The sequence below is a fragment of the Colletotrichum acutatum genome, assembly GCF_030867785.1.
Source record: "Colletotrichum acutatum strain CBS 112980 chromosome Unknown BDZ83scaffold_6, whole genome shotgun sequence".
Lineage (NCBI taxonomy): Eukaryota > Fungi > Ascomycota > Sordariomycetes > Glomerellales > Glomerellaceae > Colletotrichum > Colletotrichum acutatum.
The window spans coordinates 554,894-581,938 of record NW_026849000.1 but is presented as its reverse complement, the minus strand read 5'-3'; the positions used below and the strand labels follow the sequence as shown (position 1 = coordinate 581,938).

General features: G+C 55.1%; 9 protein-coding genes across 9 annotated transcripts; 7 read left to right on the top strand and 2 right to left on the bottom strand.

Moving 5' to 3' along the window:
* Positions 1-84: 84 nt before the first annotated feature.
* Positions 85-1,248, top strand: BDZ83DRAFT_747380 (replication factor C subunit 5; the record flags this gene model as incomplete). Its single annotated transcript, XM_060513428.1, has 3 exons — positions 85-171; positions 225-847; positions 900-1,248. 3 exons carry the CDS (start codon positions 85-87, stop codon positions 1,246-1,248), a joined length of 1,059 nt encoding a protein of 352 aa, XP_060370664.1.
* Positions 1,249-4,146: 2,898 nt separating this feature from the next.
* BDZ83DRAFT_601742 (uncharacterized protein) lies at positions 4,147-5,243 on the top strand. Its single transcript, XM_060507120.1, has 2 exons — positions 4,147-4,499; positions 4,568-5,243. The coding sequence occupies exons 1-2, from the start codon at positions 4,382-4,384 to the stop codon at positions 5,107-5,109; spliced, it is 660 nt and encodes a 219-aa protein (XP_060370663.1). The 5' UTR covers positions 4,147-4,381; the 3' UTR covers positions 5,110-5,243.
* Positions 5,244-5,597: 354 nt separating this feature from the next.
* On the top strand, positions 5,598-9,122 carry BDZ83DRAFT_376675 (acetate-CoA ligase). The gene is made up of 7 exons (XM_060502686.1): positions 5,598-6,152; positions 6,396-6,419; positions 6,690-6,716; positions 6,801-7,963; positions 8,017-8,277; positions 8,332-8,736; positions 8,796-9,122. Exons 1-7 carry the CDS (start codon positions 6,086-6,088, stop codon positions 8,859-8,861), a joined length of 2,013 nt encoding a protein of 670 aa, XP_060370662.1. The 5' UTR covers positions 5,598-6,085; the 3' UTR covers positions 8,862-9,122.
* A 2,986-nt stretch (positions 9,123-12,108) lies between these two features.
* BDZ83DRAFT_376375 (uncharacterized protein) lies at positions 12,109-13,456 on the top strand. The gene has a single exon (XM_060502685.1). The coding sequence runs from the start codon at positions 12,281-12,283 to the stop codon at positions 13,070-13,072; it is 792 nt and encodes a 263-aa protein (XP_060370661.1). The 5' UTR covers positions 12,109-12,280; the 3' UTR covers positions 13,073-13,456.
* Positions 13,457-14,490: 1,034 nt separating this feature from the next.
* Positions 14,491-16,996, top strand: BDZ83DRAFT_747378 (disintegrin; the record flags this gene model as incomplete). Its single annotated transcript, XM_060513427.1, has 2 exons — positions 14,491-14,557; positions 14,613-16,996. 2 exons carry the CDS (start codon positions 14,491-14,493, stop codon positions 16,994-16,996), a joined length of 2,451 nt encoding a protein of 816 aa, XP_060370660.1.
* Positions 16,997-17,435: 439 nt separating this feature from the next.
* On the bottom strand, positions 17,436-18,920 carry BDZ83DRAFT_601713 (uncharacterized protein). The gene is made up of 3 exons (XM_060507119.1): positions 18,525-18,920; positions 18,131-18,480; positions 17,436-17,986 (listed from the first exon to the last, which is right to left on the bottom strand). The coding sequence occupies exons 1-3, from the start codon at positions 18,583-18,585 to the stop codon at positions 17,819-17,821; spliced, it is 579 nt and encodes a 192-aa protein (XP_060370659.1). The 5' UTR covers positions 18,586-18,920; the 3' UTR covers positions 17,436-17,818.
* Positions 18,921-19,967: 1,047 nt separating this feature from the next.
* Positions 19,968-22,626, bottom strand: BDZ83DRAFT_376356 (lish protein). Its single transcript, XM_060502684.1, has 6 exons — positions 22,412-22,626; positions 22,223-22,239; positions 21,981-22,141; positions 20,568-21,830; positions 20,070-20,513; positions 19,968-20,017 (listed from the first exon to the last, which is right to left on the bottom strand). The coding sequence occupies exons 1-6, from the start codon at positions 22,462-22,464 to the stop codon at positions 19,991-19,993; spliced, it is 1,965 nt and encodes a 654-aa protein (XP_060370658.1). The 5' UTR covers positions 22,465-22,626; the 3' UTR covers positions 19,968-19,990.
* Positions 22,627-23,167: 541 nt separating this feature from the next.
* On the top strand, positions 23,168-24,125 carry BDZ83DRAFT_376320 (uncharacterized protein). Its single transcript, XM_060502683.1, has one exon. The coding sequence runs from the start codon at positions 23,422-23,424 to the stop codon at positions 24,037-24,039; it is 618 nt and encodes a 205-aa protein (XP_060370657.1). The 5' UTR covers positions 23,168-23,421; the 3' UTR covers positions 24,040-24,125.
* Positions 24,126-25,709: 1,584 nt separating this feature from the next.
* BDZ83DRAFT_376312 (uncharacterized protein) lies at positions 25,710-26,718 on the top strand. The gene has a single exon (XM_060502682.1). The coding sequence runs from the start codon at positions 25,901-25,903 to the stop codon at positions 26,564-26,566; it is 666 nt and encodes a 221-aa protein (XP_060370656.1). The 5' UTR covers positions 25,710-25,900; the 3' UTR covers positions 26,567-26,718.
* The last annotated feature ends 327 nt before the right edge of the window (positions 26,719-27,045 follow it).

Sequence of the window (27,045 nt, the reverse complement as noted above, 5' to 3'; positions counted from 1 at the left end):
CCAGAAAGTCCCACGCTCTGCAGCCCGCTCCGCCAGCCAACTTCAAGTCTTCAACACGACTTTTCCCACATCACAGCATCCAAAATGGCGCTTATTGTCGACAAACATAGACCAAAGTCACTAGATGCTCTGACATACCATCAAGAGCTTTCAGACCGACTTGGCTCTTTGGTAGGAAGCTACAAATCTGCTCCCTCACAGGCAGCTACTCACACATTTCACAGGCCCAGAGCGGAGATTTCCCCCATTTGTTGGTATACGGTCCGTCCGGCGCTGGAAAGAAGACACGTATCGTTGCCACACTCAAGGAGCTGTACGGACCCGGTGTAGAGAAGATCAAGATCGATGCGCGTGTTTTCCAGACATCGAGTAACCGCAAGCTCGAATTCAACATTGTCGCGTCAAACTACCACCTCGAGATCACCCCGTCAGACGTCGGAAACTACGACAGAGTTGTCGTTCAGGACCTGCTGAAGGAGGTGGCACAGACACAACAGGTCGACCAGTCGGCAAAGCAAAGATTCAAGGTCGTGGTCATCAATGAGGCAGACCACCTTACCAGAGATGCGCAGGCTGCGCTGCGTCGCACGATGGAGAAGTACTCTCCTAACCTACGATTGATCCTCCTAGCCAATTCGACGGCAAACATCATCGCCCCCATCCGATCGAGAACATTGCTGGTCCGAGTAGCTGCACCAACCCACGAACAGATCTGTGAGGTCCTGGCAGTGTCAGCGAAGAAGGAAAACTGGCCCATGGTGAAGGGTCTGCACATGAGGATAGCGCAGGAGAGTGGCAGGAATCTGCGACGAGCTCTACTCATGTACGAGGCTGTCCACGCACAAAAGTAGAACACCTTTGCATGGCATTTGCAGGATCAGAAACTAACGAGCCAACAGCGAGAAAGTCACGGATAGCACACCAATCCCGCCGCCAGACTGGGAGGCACTCATCAGCCAGATAGCGAGGGAGATTGTCGACGAGCATACGCCGGCACGGATTCTACAGGTGCGGGCGAAGCTATACGACCTTCTCACGCACTGCATACCCCCAACCACGATTCTCAAGACGCTCACCTTCAAGCTCATTGCGTTGATTGACGATGCCCTGAAGGCGGAGGTGATCAAGTGGTCGGCATTCTACGAGCACCGGATCAGGATGGGCACGAAGGTCATCTTCCACCTGGAAGCGTTCGTGGCCAAGTTCATGAGGATCATGGAGATGTACTTGATGAGCATGGAGTTGTGAGCAAAATGGATAATACAAAAGGAGGCGTTTAGGGGTTCAAGGCGGTACATGTTGGGGGCACATACTTCTTGTACAACTACCAGGCACGCTAGGCCAGTGCCAAAATGCAAACAAGCCCACCTAGCGGTTCCCAACCAGCTGGGTCTCTCATGTGTTTCGCCGTCAGCCCGATTGGATGTTTATGCTCGTAAGTCGAGCGTCCAACGTCTCAAAGAGCATTCGGAGCCGCAGTGCACGCATGTGTTATGATCGATCGGCAAAGCCTCACGGCAGGGCCCATACTTCCGGTTAGGATATTTGACCAGGGTACCGAGGATAGAATGTCAATTTCTATATCTTGGGTGCTTAGGCGACGATGCTGCCTCACGCAGGATGCAAGTGAGCCTATTGCGTAAGTTTGATAGGTCACCGCGCAAGCGGCTAAGACGGCTCCTCTTCTTTTTTTTCTTGCACTCAACAATCTGTCATCAGGAGTTCCCCAACAGAAAGGGCGAAATTCCCACACGCTTATATGGGGATGCCAGTGATCCATATTCTGCCGCACGATGCTCGGAGGACTCGCGGTGATTTAACCTAAATGGCCCATTTGAGAGAATCTCCGATTTCCAGAATAAACCCCGGCCAAAGGTTGAAGCGACAACACTCTTTTCGCTCATTGATACGGACAGGTAATGCATACCCTGTGTTTCTCCACACAAATCACTCAGATGTGAGAGGATCCTTCGCCCGGGTTTCCCGTAAAGAAGGAAGACCCCTCCAGCCCTCCTTCTCGGGCCACAAATTACAGATGCGGCGGCAGCGACGGCGGGATGGCGTTTTGCCCAAGCCTTCCCCCGCGGGTGTCGGGTATGCCAAGACAACTTCCATTCGTCCATCCTATGAGAGGGCGGCAGGTGGACTGACCCGGATGAGCAGGGAAAGGTTAGGTTGAACCAGTCTCACACACAAGAACAACGGAGCAGGGGTGGCACCTATGTGAGGAAGGGCAAGGGACCCGGCCTTCTGGAATGGCAGCACGCAGCATCACAAGCACGGGCGCGCGCTTGCCCTGTGTATCGAGGTACCTTACTTCACTGAGGTACTTCCACTGGTGGACATGGGATATCCGGGTGCCCACGGGGTAAAATGCGGGAAGTCTGTGAGCTGTCTGGGGAGTCCAGGGTTAGGTGAAAGGGTTCTGGGGGGAAAACGCGGAGGCGAGGTGTTTAACTGCAGGAGACCATCATGCCACCTTTGGTACTGGAGAATATTTGCTTACTGGAACGTGAAGCTCTTCAATCCGTTCATCTTCACGGATTCGACAGGAGCCGACGCTTTGGTGTCCTCGTTGGAGGAAGGGGCTCTTGATATGAGGCGAGCCACTTTCCCGAAGACAACGCCAGGTGTCAGGTACACAATAACATGAGGTAGGTGCCTACTGTAAGGTAGACAGCACACAGCACCTGCCTGTCGTATGTTGCACCAGCTACACCCGAGGATGGCATCCACTTACAAGCAATCCATGGATCTCTTTTCCTCTCTTCAACCTGCGCAAGGACGAGCGGGACTTCCGTTTAAACCCCCCACTACACAGGCACACCACCACTCGCTACTTCAGCAATTCCTTTCCATGGTTTTCTTCCGCCTGCATGGTGCTGGTACAGATGTGCCCCTCCATTTGTCTACAGGCCCATGACATGCTGCAGCAATACGACTACCAACTTCCCTAGGCTTCCTGCAACTACAGATGCAGGTTCCGTGGTTCCCCAACTAACGGCGACCTCGACGGCGGCCACGATAGCTCTGATACAACTCTGGTATCATGGAGAACGGATCACCCAAGTGGATGCTACTATCCGTACCAATGTACTGCGTACGGAGTACTTTGACAGCCTCCATAGGTTATTCTGTGGACCGCAGCCGACGTCGGAGATGCCGCATGATAGGACTGCAGTCATCGACAGTCATCACAGTGGGTTCGGGGGCATTTTTTCTCTTCCGAAGGACAATCGGCAACAAGCGCGAGTGCGCAGCCTGAGAGATTACCCACAATCTGCAAGGAGAAAGAAGACAGTTACAAATTGCGACTGCAGGTGTGGTGGATTACGACCCCGGAATCTGCGAGACTTTGTTGAATCCCGACCCAATGCCAGACCCCGAAATGCCTACGATGAACAGTGGGGCCTGCGGAGCCCTGGGACCGCTCAATTCTCGACTTTGCTGAAGTTGCCTCTCGTTAGATGCTCCGATACGACCGGACAAGTATTTGTTTGAAACACAACATCATTGCCTTTGAGAGCATCCGGGTTGATATGGTCGTTGCCAGGTCGTCAAGGAGTCGCGGGAGCCAAGCCAAAGGACACAATCATCAATATGTCATAGTTAGGGTCGTGGCCAATCACGGAGGCCGGAACACCACGGCACTCAAGGGTCGCGCGCCGTGATCAGCATCCATCGTCCTCGGCTGGCGTACGCTTGGCTGTGCGACAGCCGCATAGCTTCCTGAATAGCGGCGCAATGCGGTCAGCCTAGGAGACCTAGGAGACGCAAACTCGACGCCGCCGCTGGGGAAGAAGAGTGCGGGGAACTCTGGGCAGGTGAGGGGCAAGCTTTGGTGACCTCGTTCGCTCGACGCCAAAATGATTTGACAGCAAAGCGTCGGGAGACCAGTCTGCCGCATTGACAAATTCTTGGAGCTTCCGGTTGTCCTCGGTCTGGTTCGGCCACCCCAGCAACCAAGGTGATGATGAACGAAGAAGTCGGGTGATGGGCGCCACTTATACCACTGGCGTATTCTCGGCGAGTTCCCGCCAGGAAACGAAAAGACAGGCCACAAACCGAGACAGAAGACCAAGAGAGATGTCGACGCTCACAACCGCGGTGCAAGAAGAAAGCTCCACCAAAACGGTGGTTCACAATATCTCCTGCTTTGATGAAGTGACATGGTCGATGGTAAATCGATGAATATATATCATAGGGCCGACTTTAGGCGGTCAGGGTATCCATACAGGCTATTTCCAAGCATGGGCAGGAGATACCTTCAGTACCGACACTGATTGACACGCGATGCCCCGTTTCAAGACAGGCTCCCTGGCGCGAGTGGTGTGAAAGCGAATGGATCGTCGCCTATACACACGAGCGCAAGACTATGTGAATGCTCTTGGACGTCGTCACCGTCATCCCAATGACAGGCTATCATGGATCACGAGAAGGGCCAGCTGGGGTCATTGGGCGTTCAGTTTGCTCGGCCGGTCGACGGGAGAATCTAATCGGTAGGCGGACAGAGTTCGTCGCATTCAGACGCGCTACGGATACTTCGTACAGTACTTACAAGGCACAGCTGCGAGGTCCAATTATGTCTTTCTGTCTCTCCTTAGCGCAGAAACCCTTCCCCTCCCCCAGACCAAGACCAACCGACGGGCCCAGGAGCATCCAGGCGCGGACGGCAGGCGGGCTGGCGGGCTCCTTTGGCGAGTTTGGAGACGGGTAGCTTGGTGTCCTTGGGCTCTGGGGAGAAAGGTCAAAAGGTACATTCGCCTCGTCTTTGACTGGACGATGCAGGTCTGCGTGGTGTTGGGAGCTGGGTTGGACGCGAGGGGTTGCAGGGAAGGGGAGGGTTCGCAGGTGGTTCGGGGCAAAGGAAAGGAAAGACGCAGCTCAACCCCCGGCCAAGCGGTAACGGTACAGCGGTACGGAGCACGGAGATGGACCAGCCACAGCCCGCCTACAGGCTACAGGAAGCGGATGGGATTGCGGGGTGCCATGGGAAATGATGACCAATGGAGGGCAAGGGATGGGCTGAAGGAGTTTCCATTTCCGCATAGCTTGTCCCTTTTCTCCATAACATCATCGGCCTGCGCTGTGCTTTGTAGTGTACCGTGAATGTGATCCGTACCGTGGGCGGAACTCCTGGTAAATGGAGATCTGGCTGTATTCAGTGACACGCCGTACAATGCCCAAATCTGCGACCTTGGGTTGACGGAGATGGCTGGTTGAGGGTGAATCAATACCTACTGTGAGTAGTGACTGTCAACTGAAGCTATGTATGGATGTATGGATACGCAGTAGGGATGTGTAAGGTACGGAGTATGGTACCGAGCAGTGAGTGAGTGGCTGGTGTCGTTACAAGGAAGCTTCCTTTTAGCTCTCCAGCTTGACGCGGTGCACCGTCCCAGGTCCCGAACAGCGCCTCCGGCTCAAGTTGTCGGTCGACCTGCCCGGAGTGAAAGTCCACGTTTACCAGACGTTCCCAGTACAAGTCCCAATTCCCCATTCGTCCATTAAAAGCAATCCCATCCCCCGTCCAATTCGCGGCTCGGCCACCTGGAGAGCTGATCTTATTAATTACGACTCACATCCTCTTCGTCTTTCCCAATTCCTCCTACTTCTACTCCTCTTCTCTTCACTTCCACAACCCAACTCCGATTACTCCTACATTTCTAGGACATCTCCTCTCCTAGCTACGTACGCATAAAGCAAACAAAACGAGGACAGGATTCAAGGGAACAACCCATTGGGACGTCGACTTGTTTCTCTGCTGCCACTATCCGCTTTGCAGCAACACCTACCTAGGAACCACGCGACTCGACTCTCGACTTGTGGAGAGTTGCGCCAGTTGCGACCCCAGCTTGCGCGCGACCTATCATCATAACCGCACGAGCAGGACCGCTTCTCTTACGACGAGGAAGGCAGAGACAGACGATTGTCGCACGATTCTCACAGCTTCGCAGCGCCAGCGGATCTCTCGAAGCTCGACAGAACCTCTACAAGCCTGCACAAAGTACCCCGCATCGCTTCATAAACGCACACAATACACTCGCACGCACGCAGCACGCACATAAACCACCCCGCCGCCACAATGACCGATGCCGCAGAGCCACAAAAGGCCCCCGTGGTCGCCGAGGCCCACCTCGTTGATACCTTCCGTAAGCCCGAACAGAACCCCAATTTCCTAGCTCCATTTCTGGTCTGCTTTTGGTTCCTCGCGCCAAACAGCACCGAGCGTCTGCGTCCGCGTCCGCGTCCACGTCCTCGTCCTTTCAACCGCATTTACACGGTTCACAGGGCGAGCGCAACGCAAACTTGACTGCTCTCGTTTCGACCAAATGAACAACATTGCTGCATCGCTTGTTGGGAGAACCGCCATGGCTAATTTTGAATCCCAACAGATCCCCCCCAAAAGATGCTTGACAGTAAGTGCGCCGCCGATTTGCAGAAGCCAGATTCCAGACCCAGACACCCAAGAGTCAGACCCAGTTCCATGGCCTGTTGCCGTCCGAAAGTCGCGTGAGGGGCACTGGAGATTGCCCAAGGTGGCTGCAGGGGGTTGTGGTTACTGTGGTCAACCCTATGGACACTCGTGAAGTACCTTGTACCTTCCATGGGAGAAAGAAGGAGGGGCAGCGCAATTCGGAGCTACTGATTGGACATTTTGGGCTAACAATTCTGTCTCCTTCCCGCAGAGCACCCCAGCAAGCCCCACTTGAGCAGTAAGCCATCTTCCTCCTCTTTACCCCAATTCCTCCTCTCTTCATTGGCTGACCGGAGCTCCCCCTTCCTCTCCACTGCTGCAGGTCTCGAGGACTACCAAAAGTTGTACAAGGAATCCATCACCGACCCAAAGGCCTTCTGGGGCACCAAAGCCCGCGAGCTCCTGTCTTGGTTCAGCGATTTCCAGACCGTCTACTCCGGTTCTCTGGCCGGCGGTGATAGCGCTTGGTTTGTTGAGGGCCAGCTCAACGCCTGCTACAACTGCGTCGACCGTCACGCCTTCAAGGATCCCAACCGTGTTGCCATCATCTACGAGGCCGATGAGCCTGGCGAAGGCCGCAATGTCACCTACGGCGAGCTGCTCCGCGAGGTCTCACGCACCGCCTGGGTCCTGAAACAGATGGGCGTGCGCAAGGGAGACACCGTTGCCATCTACCTGCCCATGATTCCCGAAGCCATCATTGCCCTCCTCGCTTGCGTCCGTATCGGCGCTGTCCACTCCGTCGTCTTCGCCGGTTTCTCCGCCGATTCCCTCCGCGACCGTGTCATTGACGGCAACTCAAAGGTCGTCATCACCACTGACGAGGGTAAGCGTGGCGGCAAATTGATCGGCACCAAAAAAATTGTCGACGACGCCTTGAAGCAGTGCCCCGATGTGTCCCACGTCCTCGTCTACAAGCGCACCGGCGCCGATGTGCCCATGACAAAGGGCCGTGACTGGTGGTGGCACGAAGAGGTCGAGAAGTGGCCTTCCTACTTTCCCCCTGAGCGGGTCAACTCCGAGGACCCCCTTTTCCTCCTCTACACCTCCGGTTCCACCGGTAAGCCCAAGGGCGTTATGCACACCACTGGTGGCTACCTGGTCGGTGCCGCTGCCACCGGCAAGTACGTCTTTGATATCCATGATGGCGACCGCTACTTCTGCGGTGGTGATGTCGGTTGGATTACCGGACACACCTACGTCGTATACGCCCCTCTGCTGCTCGGTGTGAGCACCGTCGTGTTCGAGGGCACGCCCGCCTACCCCAACTTCTCGAGATATTGGGACATCATCGCGAACCACCAAGTCACCCAGTTCTACGTCGCCCCTACCGCTCTGCGGTTACTGAAGCGGGCCGGTGACCAGCATGTCAAGGGCGACATGAAGCACCTCAGAGTGCTCGGCTCCGTCGGTGAGCCCATCGCCGCCGAGGTCTGGAAGTGGTACTTTGAGGTTGTCGGCAAGGAGGAGGCCCACATTGTAGACGTAAGTGAAGCTGGCATTGACTCGAGGATATAACGGGACTAACAGGATTGCAGACATACTGGCAGACCGAGACCGGTTCCAACGTCATCACTCCCCTGGCCGGTGTCACGCCCACCAAGCCCGGTAGTGCTTCGTTGCCCTTCTTCGGCATCGAGCCCTCCATCATCGACCCCGTTTCCGGCGAGGAGATTCACGGCAACGATGTCGAGGGTGTGCTGGCCTTCAAGCAAGCATGGCCCAGTATGGCCCGCACCGTCTGGGGCGCCCACAAGCGCTACATGGACACGTACCTGAACGTTTACCCAGGCTACTATGTGAGACTCGCCTCCTAACTGACAATTTTGTACAAGGACTTACAATGACAATAGTTCACCGGTGACGGTGCCGGTCGTGACCACGAGGGCTTCTACTGGATCCGCGGCCGCGTCGACGACGTCGTCAACGTCTCGGGCCACCGCCTGTCGACTGCCGAGATCGAGGCCGCGCTCATCGAGCACCACTCCATCGCCGAGGCCGCCGTCGTCGGCGTCGCGGACGAGCTCACCGGCCAGGCCGTCAATGCGTTCGTCGCTCTCAAGGACGGCAATGAAGCCTCGGACGCGCTGCGCAAGGAGTTTATTATGCAGGTGCGCAAGAGTATCGGACCGTTTGCCGCGCCAAAGGCCGTTCACATCGTGCCTGATCTGCCCAAGACTCGCTCCGGCAAGATTATGCGTAGAATTCTCCGCAAGATCTTGGCTGGTGAGGAGGATCAGCTTGGTGATGTTACGACTGTAAGTTCCAACCGTTGCGTTTGTTTGAGGAAGAATATGTATGCTAACGCAAGAAATAGCTTTCGGATCCTTCCATTGTTGAAAAGATTATCAGCATTGTCCACGAGGAGAAGAGGAAGAAGTAAATGCATGACGACGATGTTGGGAGAGTGAGGGAGAGACAGGAGAGACGTGAGTGATACCACATGAACAGAGGAGGATGGATAAGAGGTACGAACCAATCGGTTGGATGTACCGTCCCGCCTGAAAACCCCCATGAAAAGGCTTTTCTAGGGTTATTTGCTTCTTGTTTTTTTTTTTTTTTTGCCATATAGCGAACCGTATTTTGAATATTTCGAGTCCAAATGCCAAAGAAAAAAACATGGAAACATACATTGCCTATCTATCGCGTGAGATGCCACATGTCTCGCCGGCCCGGCTTGATATCGGACTTGGCTTGATATCTTGATGACGAGTGGTTAAACTCATCCAGGAACCCGGGACATGGTTCCCACCTATCAGCGAGTCGGCGTGAAGGGTGTTATCAAAGTCCAGGAAGGCTGTGTCTACCGATACTCGTAGTTGACGACATCTTCCCTTCGCCACCGAGGCTCAGCTGCTATTTCGAAGGCCGAAACATTAGGTAAGTCGATACCGCGGTCCGATCGATGATGGAGTATTCGTTTGTCTGCGATGACAGAGAATCTGGAAGAAAAGAAAAGAGAGAAGGTCCGTCCGTATATCTGCAGCTTGCTGACACTCGGATGCCCCTCTCTAGACTCGGCGCTCCGCCCGCCCCGGAGGGAAAAGCCCGGTCAGTTACGGCGCCGCTAGTGCAGGCATTTGGGGTCGTTCGCTGCTGGGTCTTTTCGGTCGAGCACGGTGCAGCGGGAGATGCGTGACGCTAGAACGGCACCATTCGCGGGCCTCGCGGCCTCGCAGGACGGAATGATGCCGTTTGCGGGTTTTACTGTGCAGTTATCTGTATGTTAGGTTCTTGTGTGATGGGGTTGGGAAGTGAAGTGTGCTTCTGCGTCTGCCGTTCTGTGCAGACCGGGCCGAGATAGATTTGCAGACAGAAAATCTTGTCTGCCTTCTGGTTACCTTTGACGAACAAGGAGGCAGGAGTACGGGGAGAGGAAAGACTCGGCCTCTGTCTGGTGGGACAGCTACCGGCGCTTCCCCGGAACGTGCCTTGGAGGCATAGTCTCAACCTCGTGCATCGCCAGTTCGTTTCTCCCATTCACGAAGGGTGTGTGTAGACAGAAGTTGGTGGGTACATGTTCGGATGGCTTGGGAGAGGTTCTGGAGGCTAAAGTCGATGTCGTCGTCATCACTGTTCTCAAGGACCGAACAGCGCCTTGCTGTGTCCATCCTTTCTCATTCCGTAGCCTCTTGGCTGAGGGTCTACGCGGTTATGGTTGGACTTGGCATGTCATCAAAGGTGTCTCTTATATCCGAGGATGTACTGTGTAGAGAAGGGTACGGACTCCGCCATACGGCAAAATTTGTCTTTTCGATTAGTGTTCTGCCACTAGGTGCTAGTTTGGCTAGACACGTGGCTGTGGGGATAATGTAAGAAGAAGGCAGTGTCAAGTGTACGCTTACACCGAACGGAATACCTGGTGTGACGTTGAGCAGTGTCTGAGGCGATGGTGATGTTTGCTACAGAGTTTATGGGCTGGATTTCTGATCCCACTAGATACGACAGCAGTTTCTGTGACGAGTGAAAGTATGGGAGTATCTTATACATCCTCTTGATCATGGGCTTTGCACGATACATAGATCACTGGCAAGTTATCACCAGACCACGGTCTGTCTGGACGAAGGAAGTCACCTGAACAACGATCACGTGAATAGCTATGTAAGTAGTCGTGATCATAGAATCACGACATACCCTGGCGGAGATATCAACTCTTTCCTACATGTTAGCGTACCTACAGTTATGATCCATGTTGTGGTGATCATGGATCATGATGGAGCACTCCGGATGAAGGCAGCGTCCGTCACTTTCCCATCGTCCTGGTTTCTACTGTCCAAGAAAGCATCAGATGACGATCAGACGGAGACGGAAACCCAACAACCACGATCGACCTGTTCGGGCCAAGAACCAAGGCTAGCCTCCTGAGTCCTGGTAGGCGAGATGTCCCCCTCCTTGGACTTGGCGTTCAAAGATGCGGCAGCCTCAGGTGCCGTGAACTGCTCGGAGGCAATTTGATACCCTGATGCGTGTGGGGAAAAAGGGTTGGGTTCTCTCGGAAGACAGGGAACATAAGATGGAGGAGGCCTCCTTGGATAAGGTAGGCAGTAAGGTGAGAGATCTAGTACGGAATACTTCCACTATGGAATGTCACTATCCTCTCCACCGATTTTCCCTATTATTCAGCAAACAGAAGGGTTCACAAACGAAATGGTTGGTCGAGAGGAGAACTTGTTTTGTTTCGTTTGGCTTTTTTCTCGTGCATGCAGAGAGCAAAGCCACCACAGGATGGGGTCTGACGCGCAATCCTCATGAGGGGGGCGCCGAGATGTAAGTTGTGCTAGTGTAGTTGGGTGTGTGCTTGTTTTTTTTTTTTTCACGCTGCGTGAATGAGGCGGTACTGCACGGCATCGGCGGAGGATCAGGGTCTTAAATCCGACCCTTTGCCTGACTGACTGACCAGCGCGGGCTGTGTAGACAGGAAAGGCGGTGTTGATGGCTGCTCTACCTTAGAAAGGCCATCTGATGTTTTTCCTGGTGAAAAGCCAAGGTGTAAGATGAGGATGGATGATTGGTTCGGCCGATAGTGGGGAGGGGAGTATTGAGTTTCTGGACTCTGTCATCCATTCCCATGTCCTGTACGCGGGAGGTTTAATCAAACTCTGGGGTTTCTTCTGGTTGTGTAACTACGAATACCACGTCGCTTGAGACCCTGGAGGTTGGAGCGGCCTGGCAATTCGTACCGAACCAAGCTGTCTCGGGTGCGTGCCTAGTTGTAGTAGAAGCGTTCTCTTGCTGATACTTCGTGAGGAAGAAGCAGCAAAATGAAACCTCCAAGTGAAAGATGAGTGACATCAAGAAAAGAAGGACCAATCAGGCTTAGCGGTCCCGAACCACGCAGTCCCCGGGCCCAGAGACAGAGTTGGCTCCGTCAGAGAACTCTAAGCCAAGCCCTGCTCAGCCTCCCGAAAGTCAGGGACCCAGTGTACAGAGAGGGGGGAGGGAGACGTAAGCTTCAATAAGCTTACTCGTTTTTTCGGTGGTGAATGGGAAAACCGGACTGGTAGTAGCAGCAGAACAACAAGCAAGTAGGACACAACCACAGGCACCAAGACCGTCTCATCCGACGCGCGCGGGCGGGGAGGTTGAAGGGAATGGTCCATCCTGACAGATGGGAAAGTGTTTACCGTGGGCAAAGAGTGGCAGAGAAGGAAGCCAAGAAAAAGTGATGAGCATGATAGTGGTATCTCGGCGCAATCGAATGATCCACAGATTCCATTCCGTCAAAGAATCGGAGAACATTCCAAGATTTCGGGAAGAATAGAAGAAAAATACTTAAATCATCGTGGATGCGTGCACTACTGAATGGATCAAACCGGATTGTACCTTTTGTCCTTGAGGCTACACACAATAGAGATCTCGACATTTCTCTCAAAGTCCCCGCCAAACGTCGAACTAGAAAAAGCCTTGAAGAACCCCCCTCAAGTTGGATTTGCTATTGCCAGCATCATTTCTCGACGAAACCCTTTCCCAAGGGTGAGGCAGTTGCCATTGGCCGAGAAAGCGCCCTATTTTGCAGACTACCTGGCCCAGCGTGCCATTCCATTGGGCTCTGAAACACACAACGGGAAAAAGGTCGCAACTTGGAGCCAAGGGTTTGGAGAAAGAGAAAGACCATCCCAAAAAGGTACGTATTTTGTCTATAACAGCACAGCTAAGAATAGCCCACGATTACACAGTTCTGTGTACAGTAGGGATCCCCCTCCGTCAAGGGAAACCCCAACACACCACCACTCATTGTGTATGTGCAGGAGAATCCTCAGAGAAACCGCTGACACACTGCTACTTGCTCAGCCCGATACATCTTTCCCAGGGCTGCCATCTCATCCCATCACGTCCTTCCCCCCTCCATTCATCGGCTCCATTGCCTTGCTAGGCCCCCGCTCCCTCTGCATTCACGGGAGCTGGAACAGGTATTCGCGGGACTTGGACTCCAACGGCCCTCGTAGGTCTCCTCGTGCCTCAGCTCAGACGAGGACAGTGTCAGATCCCCGGGAAAGGAGCATCTTGGCTTTTGATGCCGGGATTCCCCTCTCGCAACAGCCTACGAACGCAACGCAACGCAACGCACGCACCCGCATCAAAGAGGTATGTTGAAAGTTTTTTTCTTCCATCTCTGTCTCTCCATCTTCCTATTCTTGCATGAGCCTGAATCATTGCGTGCATATGTCGGTCAGCGCCATGAGATGAACTATAGCGCAAACATTACGAAGTAAACAGAGCCCCGATGCCGGCTTCTGCATCAGTGGAGTTTTTTTTGGCTGGCCCGGAATCAGGCTACGGACGGCGGGTTCTTCGGCCTTTCTGCTTATTTCTTTCGTGGCCCAGTTTGCTCTCGTTGAATTCCTAGTTGGGGTATTGGTGCCAGTGACAAGCTAGCCCAAGTGCCTGGGATGGATCACGAGAGCGAGCGAGCGAGCGAGCAAGCGCAGCGTCCAGCGTAGCGCCCGTGTTGGCGTCCATGGGCTCGGGGTCGATGGGGGGGGGGGGGATCTACCGGGTCACAGAATTATTTGGCATTTGCGGCTTCCGTTGCCAAAAGGTTGTCAGCAACTAACAGTGAAACAGGGACACAAAATCCGAACCATTCTCCATCCTGACATCCTTCTACCGCCCCGGTCCTGGGAGCTTACTGCGTAGAGAGGAGAGAAAAGAGTGTGCAGAGCCACAATAGAACCCATCCCGCAACCTTGATTCTCACGCACCCGACCCAACCACCCCTTTTGGGACTGTCGTTTGCTAATTCTCTCTCTTGCATCGTACTCAACACGACAAACCGAGAGAGACATCACTGTACTCCGTACATACAGACACGAAAACCGGGTTGGTTGCCAGGGACGCTACGGACGCTACGGGTACTTTGTACAGCTTGCATTGTCCCAGCCCCCACGAGGATACTTGTACATTGGCGTTGCCACTGCCGCGTCGCCGAGTAGCACTAGGCCAAGAGTTACCAAGACGTCGCCCAGCCCGCCTGTGGAATCCACAGCACCTCCCGAGCTCCAATACAGTTGGTCCACGCCCCCGTACCAAGAGATCGTGTTGCGCAATCCACCGTTCATCTCACACTCGCACACTCTTTGGCACTTTGTAGTGGACTCACTCTCACTCTGCAGTGTGCCACACGCCCCCCGAGGAATCCCATATCCGCAGGTTCCTGAGCACTGGCGCTCTCTCCTCTTCCGTCACCCGTCGAACGGCCGCCAGCACCCGGACTTTCCACCTTCTTTTCCCCGTCCACCACTCTCCATTCGTTCATTCTTGTTTTATTACTTTGCTGTCTGTCTGGTTACCTTTTTTCGTTCGTCATCCCATCGTCTTCGTGTGTGTGTGTTTGCTCTTTTTTGGAAACCACTCGGAACCACGCGGTGCGACGCGGGCACAGCATTGGCTTTAAGACGATCGCAAACCGACCCTTTCTCTCTCAATCTCCCCTATTCGAGAGGCTTACGCAACACCATAACTGAGAGGCCTCTCTGAGCCTCACCCCGTTTGCGGGGACACCACCACAAACCATGGTTTCCTTCAGGACCATAGCTGCCGCCTTTGCCGGCCTCGCGGCTCTTCCCCAGAGTGTTTATGGTATGTATTAGAAAGGCGATGGCGTATTGCGAGGCATACTGACGACGCCGAACAGCACACTCGACCCAGCGCAACCCGCTGAGTTATGTCACCATCCTCGAAGATGCCGTCTTCCACTCCCCTTCACAACACTGCCACGCCCTTTCGCACTTCGATCTCACATTCTCTCTGCACGACAAGCGACAGGAAATACGCCTTGCGCTAGAACCGAACGATGACATTCTCCACAACAATCTCCAAGTGAATTACATGGGCCACGACGGCAAGATCCACACCACAGAAACTGTCGACAGGTTGGAGCACCGGGTATTCAGGGGAAAGGCATTCGTACGCCACGAGGGAAGCCCCAACGACTGGAGGCACGCTGGATGGGCTCGAATCACGGTACACCGAGACGGCGCGGAACCCATTTTCGAGGGCGCTTTCCGCATCGACGACGACCACCACCGAATCCAGACCGGAACCAACTACCATGCGCGCAAGCACCGCGAGGACCCCGACGCTCCGGGCAAGGGTCGGAACCCCGACGAGTACATGGTGGTCTGGAGGGACTCGGATATTATCGAATACTGGACCGACCGTGAGGATCTAAAGAAGAAGCGGGAAATTTTCGGCCGGTCTTCATGCAACTCGGACAGCTTGGACTTCAACACCGACTACAAGATCTTTGACGCGCGGGATACCGAACCCCTGCAGTCCGTGCCATCAAACTCTCTCTTCGGACGCAACATCTTCGGCAGGCAGATTGACGGCAGCACCGGTAACAACGGCGCAGGTGTCAACCTCGTCTCCACCATCGGACAAACCAACGGATGCCCGACGACGCGCAAGATCGCCCTCCTCGGTGTCGCTACGGACTGCACTTACACCGCCGCCTTCAACTCAACGCAGGCTGTCAGACAGAATATCATCGATGTGATCAACGCCGCTTCCGAGGTGTATGAGAGCACCTTCAATATCTCACTCGGTATTCAGAACCTCACAATCAGCGATGCCAATTGCCCTGGACAGGCTAGCTCGACCGCCCCGTGGAACGTCGCCTGCAGCAACAGCGTCACCATTACCGATCGTCTGAACCTCTTCTCGGCGTGGCGTGGTAAGTCCAACGATGACAACGCCTTCTGGACGCTCCTGAGTACCTGCGGCACCGATTCTGCAGTTGGTCTGGCATGGTTGGGACAGGCCTGCACCGATGGAGCCCAGACATCAGGCAGCGGCAGCAACAACGAGACGGTGGCATCGGCCAACGTAGTGATCCAGACGCCTAGTGAGTGGCAGGTTATCGCTCACGAGGTCGGCCACACCTTTGGTGCCGTACACGACTGCACTTCCGACACTTGCAGCAATGGCGATTCCGACATGCAGCGGTGCTGCCCCCTGAGCTCAAGCACCTGTAATGCGGGTGGTTCCTACATTATGAACCCGTCGACCGGCACCGGTATCAGAGCATTCTCTTCTTGCAGTATCGGTAATATTTGCTCCGGTCTTCTCCGTAACCAGGTCAAGTCGTCTTGCTTGACGAATAACCGAAATGTCAACACCATCACCGGAAGCCAATGTGGTAACGGCATTGTTGAGTCTGGCGAGGATTGCGACTGCGGTGGAACCTCTGGGTGCGGCAGCAACAGGTGCTGTAACCCCACGACGTGCAAGTTCACCACCGGATCAGTCTGCGACCCCGCCAACGAGGACTGTTGCAACGGCCAGTGCCAGTTTGCTTCCAACGGTACCGTTTGCCGAACGAGTACCGGTTCCTGCGACCCCCAGGAGACCTGCAGTGGCTCATCATCAACGTGCCCCAGCGATGAGCACAAGGCTGATGGTGATTCCTGCGGTAACTCTGGCGAGGGTCTCACCTGCGCCTCTGGACAGTGCACCTCTCGCGACCAGCAGTGCAAGACCGCCTGGGGATCGCGAACCAACTCCAGCTCGGTGACGTCGTGCAATAGTGGCAGCTCAGACTGCATGATCTCCTGCAACGTCCCCAGCATCGGCAACGGCGCCTGCGTGACGATGAACCAAAACTTCCTCGACGGCACGTCGTGCACGGGCGGCGGCAAATGCTCCAACGGCGTCTGCCAGGGCGCCAACGCCGGCACCGAGATCATGGACTGGATCCAGAACAACAAGGGCATCTTTATCCCCGTCGTCATCGTCGTCGGCCTCCTGATCCTCATTGTGTTGTTTAGCTGCATCTGCGGCGCGTGCCGGCGGAGCAGGAGCCGGCAGAGGGCTAAGCGCCTCAAACCCGTGCCCGTGCCGGCGATGGCGCACAATGGCGGGTGGAACGGCTACGGGGGTGCGTGGAGTAATCCCAACATCCCTCCGCCGCCGCCGGCTGCTACGCGGCCCGGCGCGCCTCCGCCTTATCATGGCGGTGACCCCTACCAGAATGGGGGGTGGGAGATGAACAGGACTCAGAGCGCCAGGTACGCCTAAAGATGCAGTGTGACCTGGGACAGCTCAAGGAGGGAAAGATACAGGACGGTGACAAAGTTGGATATTACTCTAGACCATTGCATTACTCGGCGTTGGCGGTGCTTTTTCCTATTTTCTTTTACTATTCTTATTTACCCCCCTTTTTGGATTTTGGGGTTCAAAATTCCATCTGAGGGGGCTTCGACGATTGCACATTGGAACCACGGCAAACCTGTTCTTCTAAAGATGATTGCCATTTCGTGTAATTATGATGACCAGAGGTTTGGGGTTTATACCTACTCGCAGGGGAAACACCTGACCTTGCCTTACCTAGAGAACGGCATGAGGGAGAGAGAATTACATAGCTTCTTTAAGGTCAGCTGGCTGATCCGGTGCGGATACCAGCGGGAGACCGACATACAATCCCTTTTTCACATCGCAATATTCCTGACAGGTGCTTCGTCGTCGTGAATTCATGCAAGTTTGTTTATCTGACTAGAGAGAGGATATATTTGGGAATGTAGGACATGCTGAAGACTCCGTGACTCCATTACGCCGTTACTGATTTCCCTTCATTCCACGTGCCTCGACTTGAAGCAACCTCGTTCACCACGGCCGAGGGACGTTTTCTACCTTGTCGCGGCAGGATCGTCCACGAGTTCGATCCTCAAGACAGAGCAGGGCTGCTGTACAGAAACCAATTTCTCCCAAGAAGACCTTCCATCCCCCAGAATTTCAGAAAATCAACAGTCCAAACTCCATAATCCCGTAACCGGCGTCAAAAGAGTCATAAAGTGAGAGGCTGTCACAGGGTAAAAGGGAAGTGCCATGCGGCGGCCCGATTCAATGACGACCCATCCGGTCCCCTCCAGCGCTCCGCCGCCTCGGATCCCGCCGCGCCGAAGACGACGACGCCGACGCCTTGCGGTGGTCCGACTGCTGCGGGTGCATCGGCTCCTCGTCGAAACCGCAGAGCATGCGGGTAAAGTGGAGGCGGGTGCCGGGGATACTCTGCGGAGGATGTCAGTCTGGCACGCGATATGCATGGTATGAAGAAGGAATGAAGAGAACTGTAGACGGTTCAAAAGAAGGAGAAGAGAACGAAAGAGGGGGAGAGGGGGAGGAGAAGGGACGGAAAGGGGGGATGCGACTTACGTCTCCGCGACTACACGCATACATGGCCAACTTCTCCGGATCCTCAAGCACAGCAACAGCCCAAAGCTTCCTTCTCCTAACCTCATGCGAATCACCATCACCGACACCACCCCCTCCTCCTCCGGCTACCATCCCACCACCACCGCCGCCGCCGTGATGTCCGGGCCCGGGACCGAGATGACCCAACCTACCCACCCCGCCGCCGCCTCTCGAAGGCGAACCCCCGGCCCCGCCTTCAAACTCGAGATCCGAGTCCGAGGGGCTGTCGTGCGGCGAGTAGGGGTCTTTCCCGCGCGCTTGGCGGTCGCGCATGGCGGGTGTGAAGGAGGGGGCTCCTGTTGCTCCCGACGCTCCCGATGCGCCGCCCGCGCGCGTTGTGGAGGCGGAGGAGGACGCGGAGGGGTGGTTTGAGGGGGGAAGTAGGGGCGTTGGGGGGTGTAGTATGGTGCTGACATTTTTTCCTCGTGTGTGATGTGTGTATGTTGTAAGGGGAATGGGTTGGTGGTTTTGTGGGTGAGTGAGAGATGAGAAGGGTGTAAAGTGGTGGTGAGAGCTCTTCGGACCCTCAAGGTCGGTCGATTAGGCACGTTTGGTGTGAGGTCGGTTCCTGCCTGGTGCAGTTCACCTCACTAAACACGCTCTTTTACCCCCGGTCATCAACAAGATAGAAGCCGTCTCGTCGAGCAACGTCGAGATATCGCGGGATGAAGTACAAGCGGACCTCAGTGAGACAAAGCCACCCCTCGGTGAGGCGCGATCGTCGAGTCCACCACGGAAAAGGCAAGGCCCAAAAAAAAAAAAAAAAAAAGAAACAATGCGTTCTTCGATCGTCGTCGAGGTGGGAAACAATGGAATTGATACACTTTTTGCAATCAGAGGGGAAACGGAACGCGGCGCACGGATGAAAAATAGAGGGGACGTCGTCGTCGTTGGACTCAGACGTGCGGGGCACAAAAGAGAGGCGCTGGCAAAAGTGTGGCTGGGGGCTTCCCTTCCCCTTCCCCTTCCACTGCCCCCTCCCCCTCCCCCTCTCCGTCGTCCGTCCGGATCCGATGCGGAGGCTGGTTGCCATTTTGTGTCACGTCTAATCAAGCCGCCGGTGATTGAGGTAGCACTATCTCACCCTGACTGGCAATTTTTGGACCCAATTCGCATACACTACGTTTCGCGTGATAAAAGCTGCAATGAAGGTGGTTGAGAATGTCGATAGAGAGCTGCGTCTCACCAAAGGCTGTCACTCTTCAAAACCTCGCGATACTTCTGAAACCGCAAAGGTATTCCACCGAGTTCTTCACAAAACACAAATCAAATAGCTTGAAGTCAAGAGTCATAGTTTCCTTTTTCCATATCGTTTGGTATATACAGGCATAGTGTACAACGTGCTGACCCTCAAATGTCATAGTACCCTTCCTCCGCTGGCAGGACACGAGTACGTTGAGAGAACAATCAGTCAACCAGAGGAGGTAAAGAGACCGAATCATCTACCACGGTGACATCTAAACCAACGCAGACGCCAGTCGTCCTTTCCAGAAACTTCAGTTGTAATGTGAGATGGAGGTATGCGTATGCAAGAAGGCAGCCGATTCCCCGTCCCAACCGCGTTTGTTGGGGACCTGCCTGAAATCATCAATAAACAACACCGCCGTGACGCCGGATAACTGCAAAAAATCGAAAGTGGTAAATGTACGACACAGAATCGTCTGGTTAAGACTCTCGAAGGGTGGACATGATTTCCCCTTCCTCGGAAGGTCTCGGCCGTTTGATGTTGGAGTACCGAGTCTCTATAGCGTCTATCACTCCGTTGGAATGGTTTGAACGACTTTAAACGTGTGCCAAAGGGCACGGAATCTCGTACTTTGTCTATCGACGGAAGTTGATAACAGCCAGCTGCGCAGAATTAGAATCAGGTCGCACCGTGAGGTCTTGAGATATAACTTACTCTGCTGTTAGCTCCATAGGCGAGGCGTTGCCCGTCGGCATCCCAGCACAGACAGTGCTCATCCTCATCCTCTGGCTCCGAGCTCGCCTTGGGACTGAGCCATCCGGGATGCGGCGATCTGCTCCAACTCGCCCTTGGCATCGTGTGCTGCTCACCAACCTTCCAGATCAGAATGCGACCGGCTGTGGCTCCGGCGATGAAGGCGCCATCTGGTGTGAATGCAATCGATACAATAGGCGATTCCATGGTCAGAATGGACCTTGGTTTTCCAGGCTCAGGGTCCTTGGCGTTGGAAATAATAATGGCGCAATCGTCGCCTCCAGATGCGATCAGTCGCTCGTCTTCCGGCACGTTGGCATCGTCCGGGAGAGGCTGCCACTGTACCGCCGTGATCGCCCCAGAGTGGGCCGTTATTGACCAGCGGTGACCATCTTCATCCCAAAGCTAAAAGGTTGAGTCAGCTGAACTTTCATGGCACAGGCGTTTCGGGACACTTACATCCAGGATGCCCTTGTCGCTCGCCGTAGCGGAAAGTTTTGATCGACGGTCATAGACAACCTGAGTAAATGTGTCGTCCTCCCGGCTCTCCAACCTCTTGTTCGGCACAATGGCCGTCTCCGTGCACTTTAGCGACAGCATGACATCTCCGCCAGTGAGGAGGAACTCTGTTTCGCTGGTCCACGCAGCATCCAGTGGCCAGCTGAGCAAGTCGTGATTTGGCAGGAAATAGGACAATGTGTTGGACGTCAGGGAGTGATAGACCGTGACCAGAGCGCCGCCGGGTCCGTTTGCGTTGCTGTTGTCGGGCGCAATGGCGAGAAGGGCTGCATCGCTCGGGCTCCAACGGAGCTTGATCACGGGAGGGTCCGAGACGTCGAACTTGTCGACATGAGAACCGTCCTTTGCCCAGATATGGACCGATGCCCTGTCGCCGTGTTCGATGGCGATGGCAATGGCTGTTCCCCCACTATTCCAAGCAAGTTGGCCTACTGTGGCTGTCTTGGGGGTCTCGTCGTCGATGAGACTATGAAACGGGCGATGTACTCCATGCACGTGACCGTTGGGTTCGGGAGCTGGAGTAGGCGTCATTGTGCTTGAACGTGAGATGGTCCAAATTCGGGCTAGCGCATCGGTTCCAGCAGCCGCCAAGATTGATGGGTCCTTTGGGTTCCACTCGCAGCGCAACAGGATGGGTGCGTTTTCACCGTTGGCTGGCGAGGGCGAAGCTCCAGGGCCGCCTGCGCTTGCAGCAGTGGTAGTCAAAGTCGTCGGGGCGCCGCCGTCGCGAGCGTTGTTGGTGGCACCGGCGTTGGAGTTGCTGTCATCGGGCATTAATCGCAGAAATGTCGTCTCCGTGGCCAATTCCTCAACTTTGTCGACTTGCGTGCCCTGCTCGGGGCCATCTGTTCTCGGCGTGGGCGTCGGAGCTTGCTCGCCTTCGAGAGGCGACGGATAGGCGTGGTTGTTGTCGCCGTGGCTGTCTAGCTCCATGGGGTCCGTGGCTGCATCCGCCCCGTTCGTGCTCTCATACCCATTGCTAAGCCTGGGCCGCTTGCTGGGTGAGCCGCCATTCACCATGTGCTGCTGTTGTGGCCGGCTGTCAAATTGGCGTTTCCGAGTGTTTTCGACCTCCATTTCTGTGTCGTCCACCTCGCCATCTGCGTCCTCATCCTCCTCAATCTTTTGAGGCGGTTGAGCGATCAATGGCCCAAACAACCCCACCTGCAGTGCTTCGGCCGCAGCCGCAGTATCTGAAGGCACCTGCACGCGCAGAGGAAACGTTAGTTTGCCAGAGTTCGCACATTTTCCGCACACCCACCCATCCGTCTCGCCGCCGACTCGGGGTGCACCGGTTGCTCATGACGCCGAAAGGAAGGGGGAAGAACAGCCGAGTGGAGCACAATGCCTTACCAATTTCTTCGCATGCTCTCTCTCGAGGGCATGGTAGCAGAGACCTTTGTTGATGACGGACACCAAAGCGTGGCTCTTGACGTGATTTGCGAAATCAAAATGGCGATGAGGTTGCTGAATGTGCCATTCTTTCTGGAATTTGGCTGCGGTTTCTCGGTAGTCTGCAATCGTCAGAAAAAAAAAAGCCCGTGGCCCACCACCAGCTGTCGCTGGCTGTACCCAGACGGTTGGTTGTCACATACTGCCTTCCAAGAGATACCTGAGAGGAGAGTCAAAGTCAGCATGTCAGCGATAGCATGAGGGTGCGAGGCCGGCCGTCAAGAGGCACTTCATGAGAAGGCAAAGGCAGAGGGCGTGAGATGAGTGAGGCGCGATTGTGCGTGGAGGTGCGGCGGGCGGGAGTGGGTGAGACGCAAAAAGGGTGAACTCACCTCCAGACGAGAAAGTTGACTCTGTCCGAGTCGAGGTACTCCTTGGTGACCATGCCGCTCGGCGCCGCTGTGGGCGGCGTGATTGAAAAGGGAATCTTTAAGGGATTTCGATGGGGGACTCGATGAGAGCCTTCGTGGGCGCGTTTTGCTGGCGTCGTCGGTCGAGGGGGAAGCGATTTTTTGCAGTCGTCGATTCAAGATGAGGAAAGATTGAAGATTGAGGAAGCCCGCAAGAGTGGATGAAATGGAAGGATGGGCGAATCTGAATCTGGCGGTACGTAGCCTACGTACCTTGTTTAGGCGAGACCAGGCGTGAGGCGTGGCGCTAGCGCCAGCAGCCCAGTTGGATTCAATGGCGGGCACTGACTGGACTAGCGACTAAGGTAGGGGACTGCCTATGACTGACCGGGGGGGCCAGCACTGCAGCAAAGAGGAGGATGGATGGAATGGATCGAAGACGAGGAAGAGGAGAGACACCTGGGCAAGATTCAAGAGGCAGAGAGAGAGAAAGAGAGAGAGAGAGAGAGAAAGACTTGACTGGGCTTGCCTGGCCTGGCACTTTGCGACTGCGACCAAGGTACGGAGTACATCTATGATCTGGGACTTGGGATTGGGGCAGCATGACGGGATGAGCACGATACGCTTTTCTTCGTTCTCTGCGTCGCGGCGTTGCCTTCGCATTGCTTGCACTCACTGTCCCGTCTTTAGCTGCCACCTGCGCAGCATCATTTGACGGGTGGAAGCCGAAATGCGCATGGAACTGGCAGTGGCATTTTTCGCTACTACCATCCGTACCATACACCACGGTACAGTATGGATACGCTACCAATCCGTACCATATCTTACTAGCTGATGCACTCACCCCATAAACTTACCTGCCTACCGCCGTCCCGTCGATCACCAGCAGCTTTCTTTTCTCTGCTCAAGGTGCCGTACGGCGCCCTCAACACTACCGCGACCACCAACGACCCGATGCGTGCCTCCATCCCCATCGGTGCAGCGGCACGACGATGCAGTTGCAGGCGGCGCACGCACACACACACACATTTGCACACATACGCATACACGCCTGTCGCAGTCGGATCAGGAGCAGCAGGGAATTGGCCAGACGCGGGGGGGGGGGGGCCAGGGGAGAGGGAAAGGAAGAAGGGAAAGGGACCAGCTTGAGGCCCTGGACCCTGGTCGAGGCTTTGCAAGTCCCAGGCAATGGAAAGACTGATGAACGAACGAGCGCAAAAGCCAGCATCAACCAAGACACATACACACGAAATCTTGGGAGACTTTCCACACGTCTGGGCTTGCCATCAACTGGGAGGGGAAGCTGGAGGAACAAGCATACCTTACTGCGTCCCTACCCACGAAAGGTACGTACCGCACATGTCGGGCGGGTGTGGAGCCGGCTCCAAGGCCCCAAAGTGCATGATCCAAGGTACTTAACCTTCAGCGTACCTCTTGGACCGTTCCTCGAAATCACTAGCCAGTCAGCGATCCCATTGGGAAATCTGGGCCAGCCGCTAGGTACGACGAACGACCATGACAATGACGAGACGGCAGGCAATTTCTTTGACTTACCCCGTGATTCACTAGGTATGTGTTTCCATGTTTCGAAGCGCGGCTCTCTCGACTAGAAAAAGAACGGAAGAAGGCAAGAACTGCTGCAGTGTCGGGCAGATGGAAACGACGACTCGAAGGGAACCACGTCTTCAACCGTGAGATCAGGGGAGGTCCCAGAGAGAATTATGTCTGGGGAGGGGGAGGCAGAAGGGGCGGGCAGCCTTCGAGAAAACGATAATTCTCTGCTAATCCCGTGGTCCCCCGTCCATCAATTTGTTGTTGTGGTCCATCGAACTGGGGGTTTGGTGTTTGGGGCTGCTACTCAAGACAGGGTTCCCGGGAGAGCCACATTTTGGGGCACTTTGAAGGTGGTCCTGACACCCCCAAGTCACAATGCCGCCCCTTGCGCTTTGTCCCAAGTACCGTCTCATACTCACGCATGCGCAAAAGTACATTTACTTCTACCTTTTGGTTTTTTGCCCTCTTTCCATGCCTCGTGCCTTGCCTTGCCTGGGGGCCCAGCCGGCTGTGCGTGCTTTATTTTTCGATCTCGAGAGGTACGACTACGGAGTACGGAGTAACGGGAGTACATAATGCGTCGCTCGCTTCTCGCTAGGCTTTCTCCATGATGTTGTGCAATGTGAGCATCGGGGATAGATCCTCCTGCCTGGCACACTCCCATCCAAAATAGCACGGGCACGACTGGGTATCCAAAGCGCGCGATTGCGCTCAATCTCTTGCCCAGAGTGTGTCGATCTCTGGTCGTTTGACTGAACACGGGGCAAGCGAATGCCTTCCAAGGTGCACGCAGATGCCTGCGCACCGATGTACGTATCGACGAGCGTTCATCGTGGACGCACCAGAAGCAAAGACGAAGAAGAAAAAACCTCGATAGTTTCAGGGGTCCAGAACAAGCAAGGCACAGTGGATGCTGGACTCTTCCTGACTGACAGACGTAAGGATACAGGCAGCTGGACCGTGGACGGACAGAGGGCTGGAGACGTTGAACTTTCAAGGTACTCCGTACAACGTACCGACCTCGACAAAGGTAGGTACGGAGTACCTCGTACGTATCTGTACGCAGAATCCGTACGCAGTAGAGTCAAAAATACATTAAAGGTTCAGACACGGGAGAGCGATGCACGGATTGGTTGGAGTTTTTGTACATCTTGAACCCACCATCGAAACCCACCTTACGTAAGGCGGCTCCCCAGTTTCGTGGAGCAATGGGTAAAACCGAAAACCTCCAATGTCTTCAGCCCAGCTGATCTGCTCGTTCAAACTGCTTGACTCTGTCGTCCGTCATGTCTGCCCATTGCGGGCGCCGCCGCACGTTCGCTTCTAGCGCATCTGCGCCAATCGAACGCAGTTTTTGTATCACCACTGCCAGTGACCACTGACCTGCCTCCGGGCTCCGGCATCTCCCATCCCTCCTCTCCCCCCCCCCCTTTCGACTTGATCCCGCTACGGATACCCATCTCCACCTCACCGGTCGGAGATCAGAAGAGACACGCAGGCGGGAGGTGCACACCCCAGGCCCAGAAACATTCCCAGTCCTGTGAACCTGGTGGCTGTTTCTGGCCCCCAGGATTGTTCCACGACCAAAAGGTGCACAACTAAAGCAGGGCCAGACACGCGCGGAAGCACGCCGCAGAAACAGGCTTGCCAGGCTAACGAGGGAAGACGAGACGAGTAACGGGACCAGTTCCCAGCAGCGCCGGACTATGCTTGTCTGGTGCACTGGACCACTGGTGCTTGTGTGTGTTCTGACGTCTCCGCCCAACCGTCGTCTGTCTCGATTGCGGCACGGTTTAGCTTGTATGCACAAATCGATACGTACATGGCTTTCTTTCTCTCTTTTTGCCCCATGCGGCCACCGCCCTGGAGGCTAATGCCGAGAGAGGGCCGCGCCTCTTGGGGCTGCAGCCCGCGCAGATGGGCAGCGGTTTGTCGTCTGTTTCCAATTCTTACCCGTCATGTACGTACCGCCAAACCTTGAATGAGCAAGGCAAGGTACGGTGCCGAGTGGGGGATACCAATCATGACAGCAGCTGGGGGGACTCTCGTGGTCGGAGTCGGACGAGACAGCCGGAACAAGCCTTTCTTGTCTTGAGGATCGTGGCCGCACTTGGTTGTGTCAACGACGTATGTTTGATGGCGAAATGCCACTGTCGTCGTCGATTCAAGCGTTCATCGCCTTTGTACTCCTTCCATCCTGCGCCCTCTCCCCTCTACCAAGCTCTCGTCTGTCTGCCCGGAAAGGTCATCTCTTATGTGTACGTGGCATTGCCCATCAAGGGGCCTTCCCTGGCGGGAACCGCTGGTTGCGAGGCGCCATGGGTGGGTGTGGACAAGGATGTGATGGCTGCATGGCCTTCGATCTTTAATAGCTCCGGGGACTTCTTCAGGCCCCCCTGCCACCGCCTGTCTGTGACCACTCACTGCTGGCCAGTCACACCGGCACATCAGGCCAAGCCGAATGGGACCTCGTTTTGTGGTCAAACCCCATCCCGTCAACGTTGGCCGACGTTTTGTTGTTCGGAAACACCCCTGGGAATGGCAGCACGCTCTCACAGAGATCACCCTAGCACCCTGGCATAGACTCAGACGATACCTATTCGTAGTGTATCCGTACTGGCGCTTGTGCTGTTCCTTGCCCGTTGCCATTTGCTGGGTGTTCGGATTTCCTGCTTCAATGGCGACATATGTCCCAGCACAATGCCGCCGCAGCGTCTGGGGTAGGTATTGAGATGACGAGGGAAGAGGGTTGTCGGGCTTGAGCCGCTAGCTGCGGACTGGGTATCGGGGAAGCTGGCATTCGTTGCAACGATGGCAGGCGATCGACTCGTTGCAAAGCTGGGTGGCGACGATTACTTTAGATTGAGAGTTGTTTCCCTCTCTGACGTTCAGTGATGCCACAGCGAACGCAACGGCGTCTCTCTTCTAGCCGGAAAAGCCAGCCTAGTCAAGCAAACGAGCGATCTGGCACTTTTTCTTGGTGGTCCTAGGGCAGCCCGTCCGAGGTTTGCGGCACCGTCCGAAGGCGTCCAGGGGGCCCTTTTCTCGAGTCAGTCTTGGCC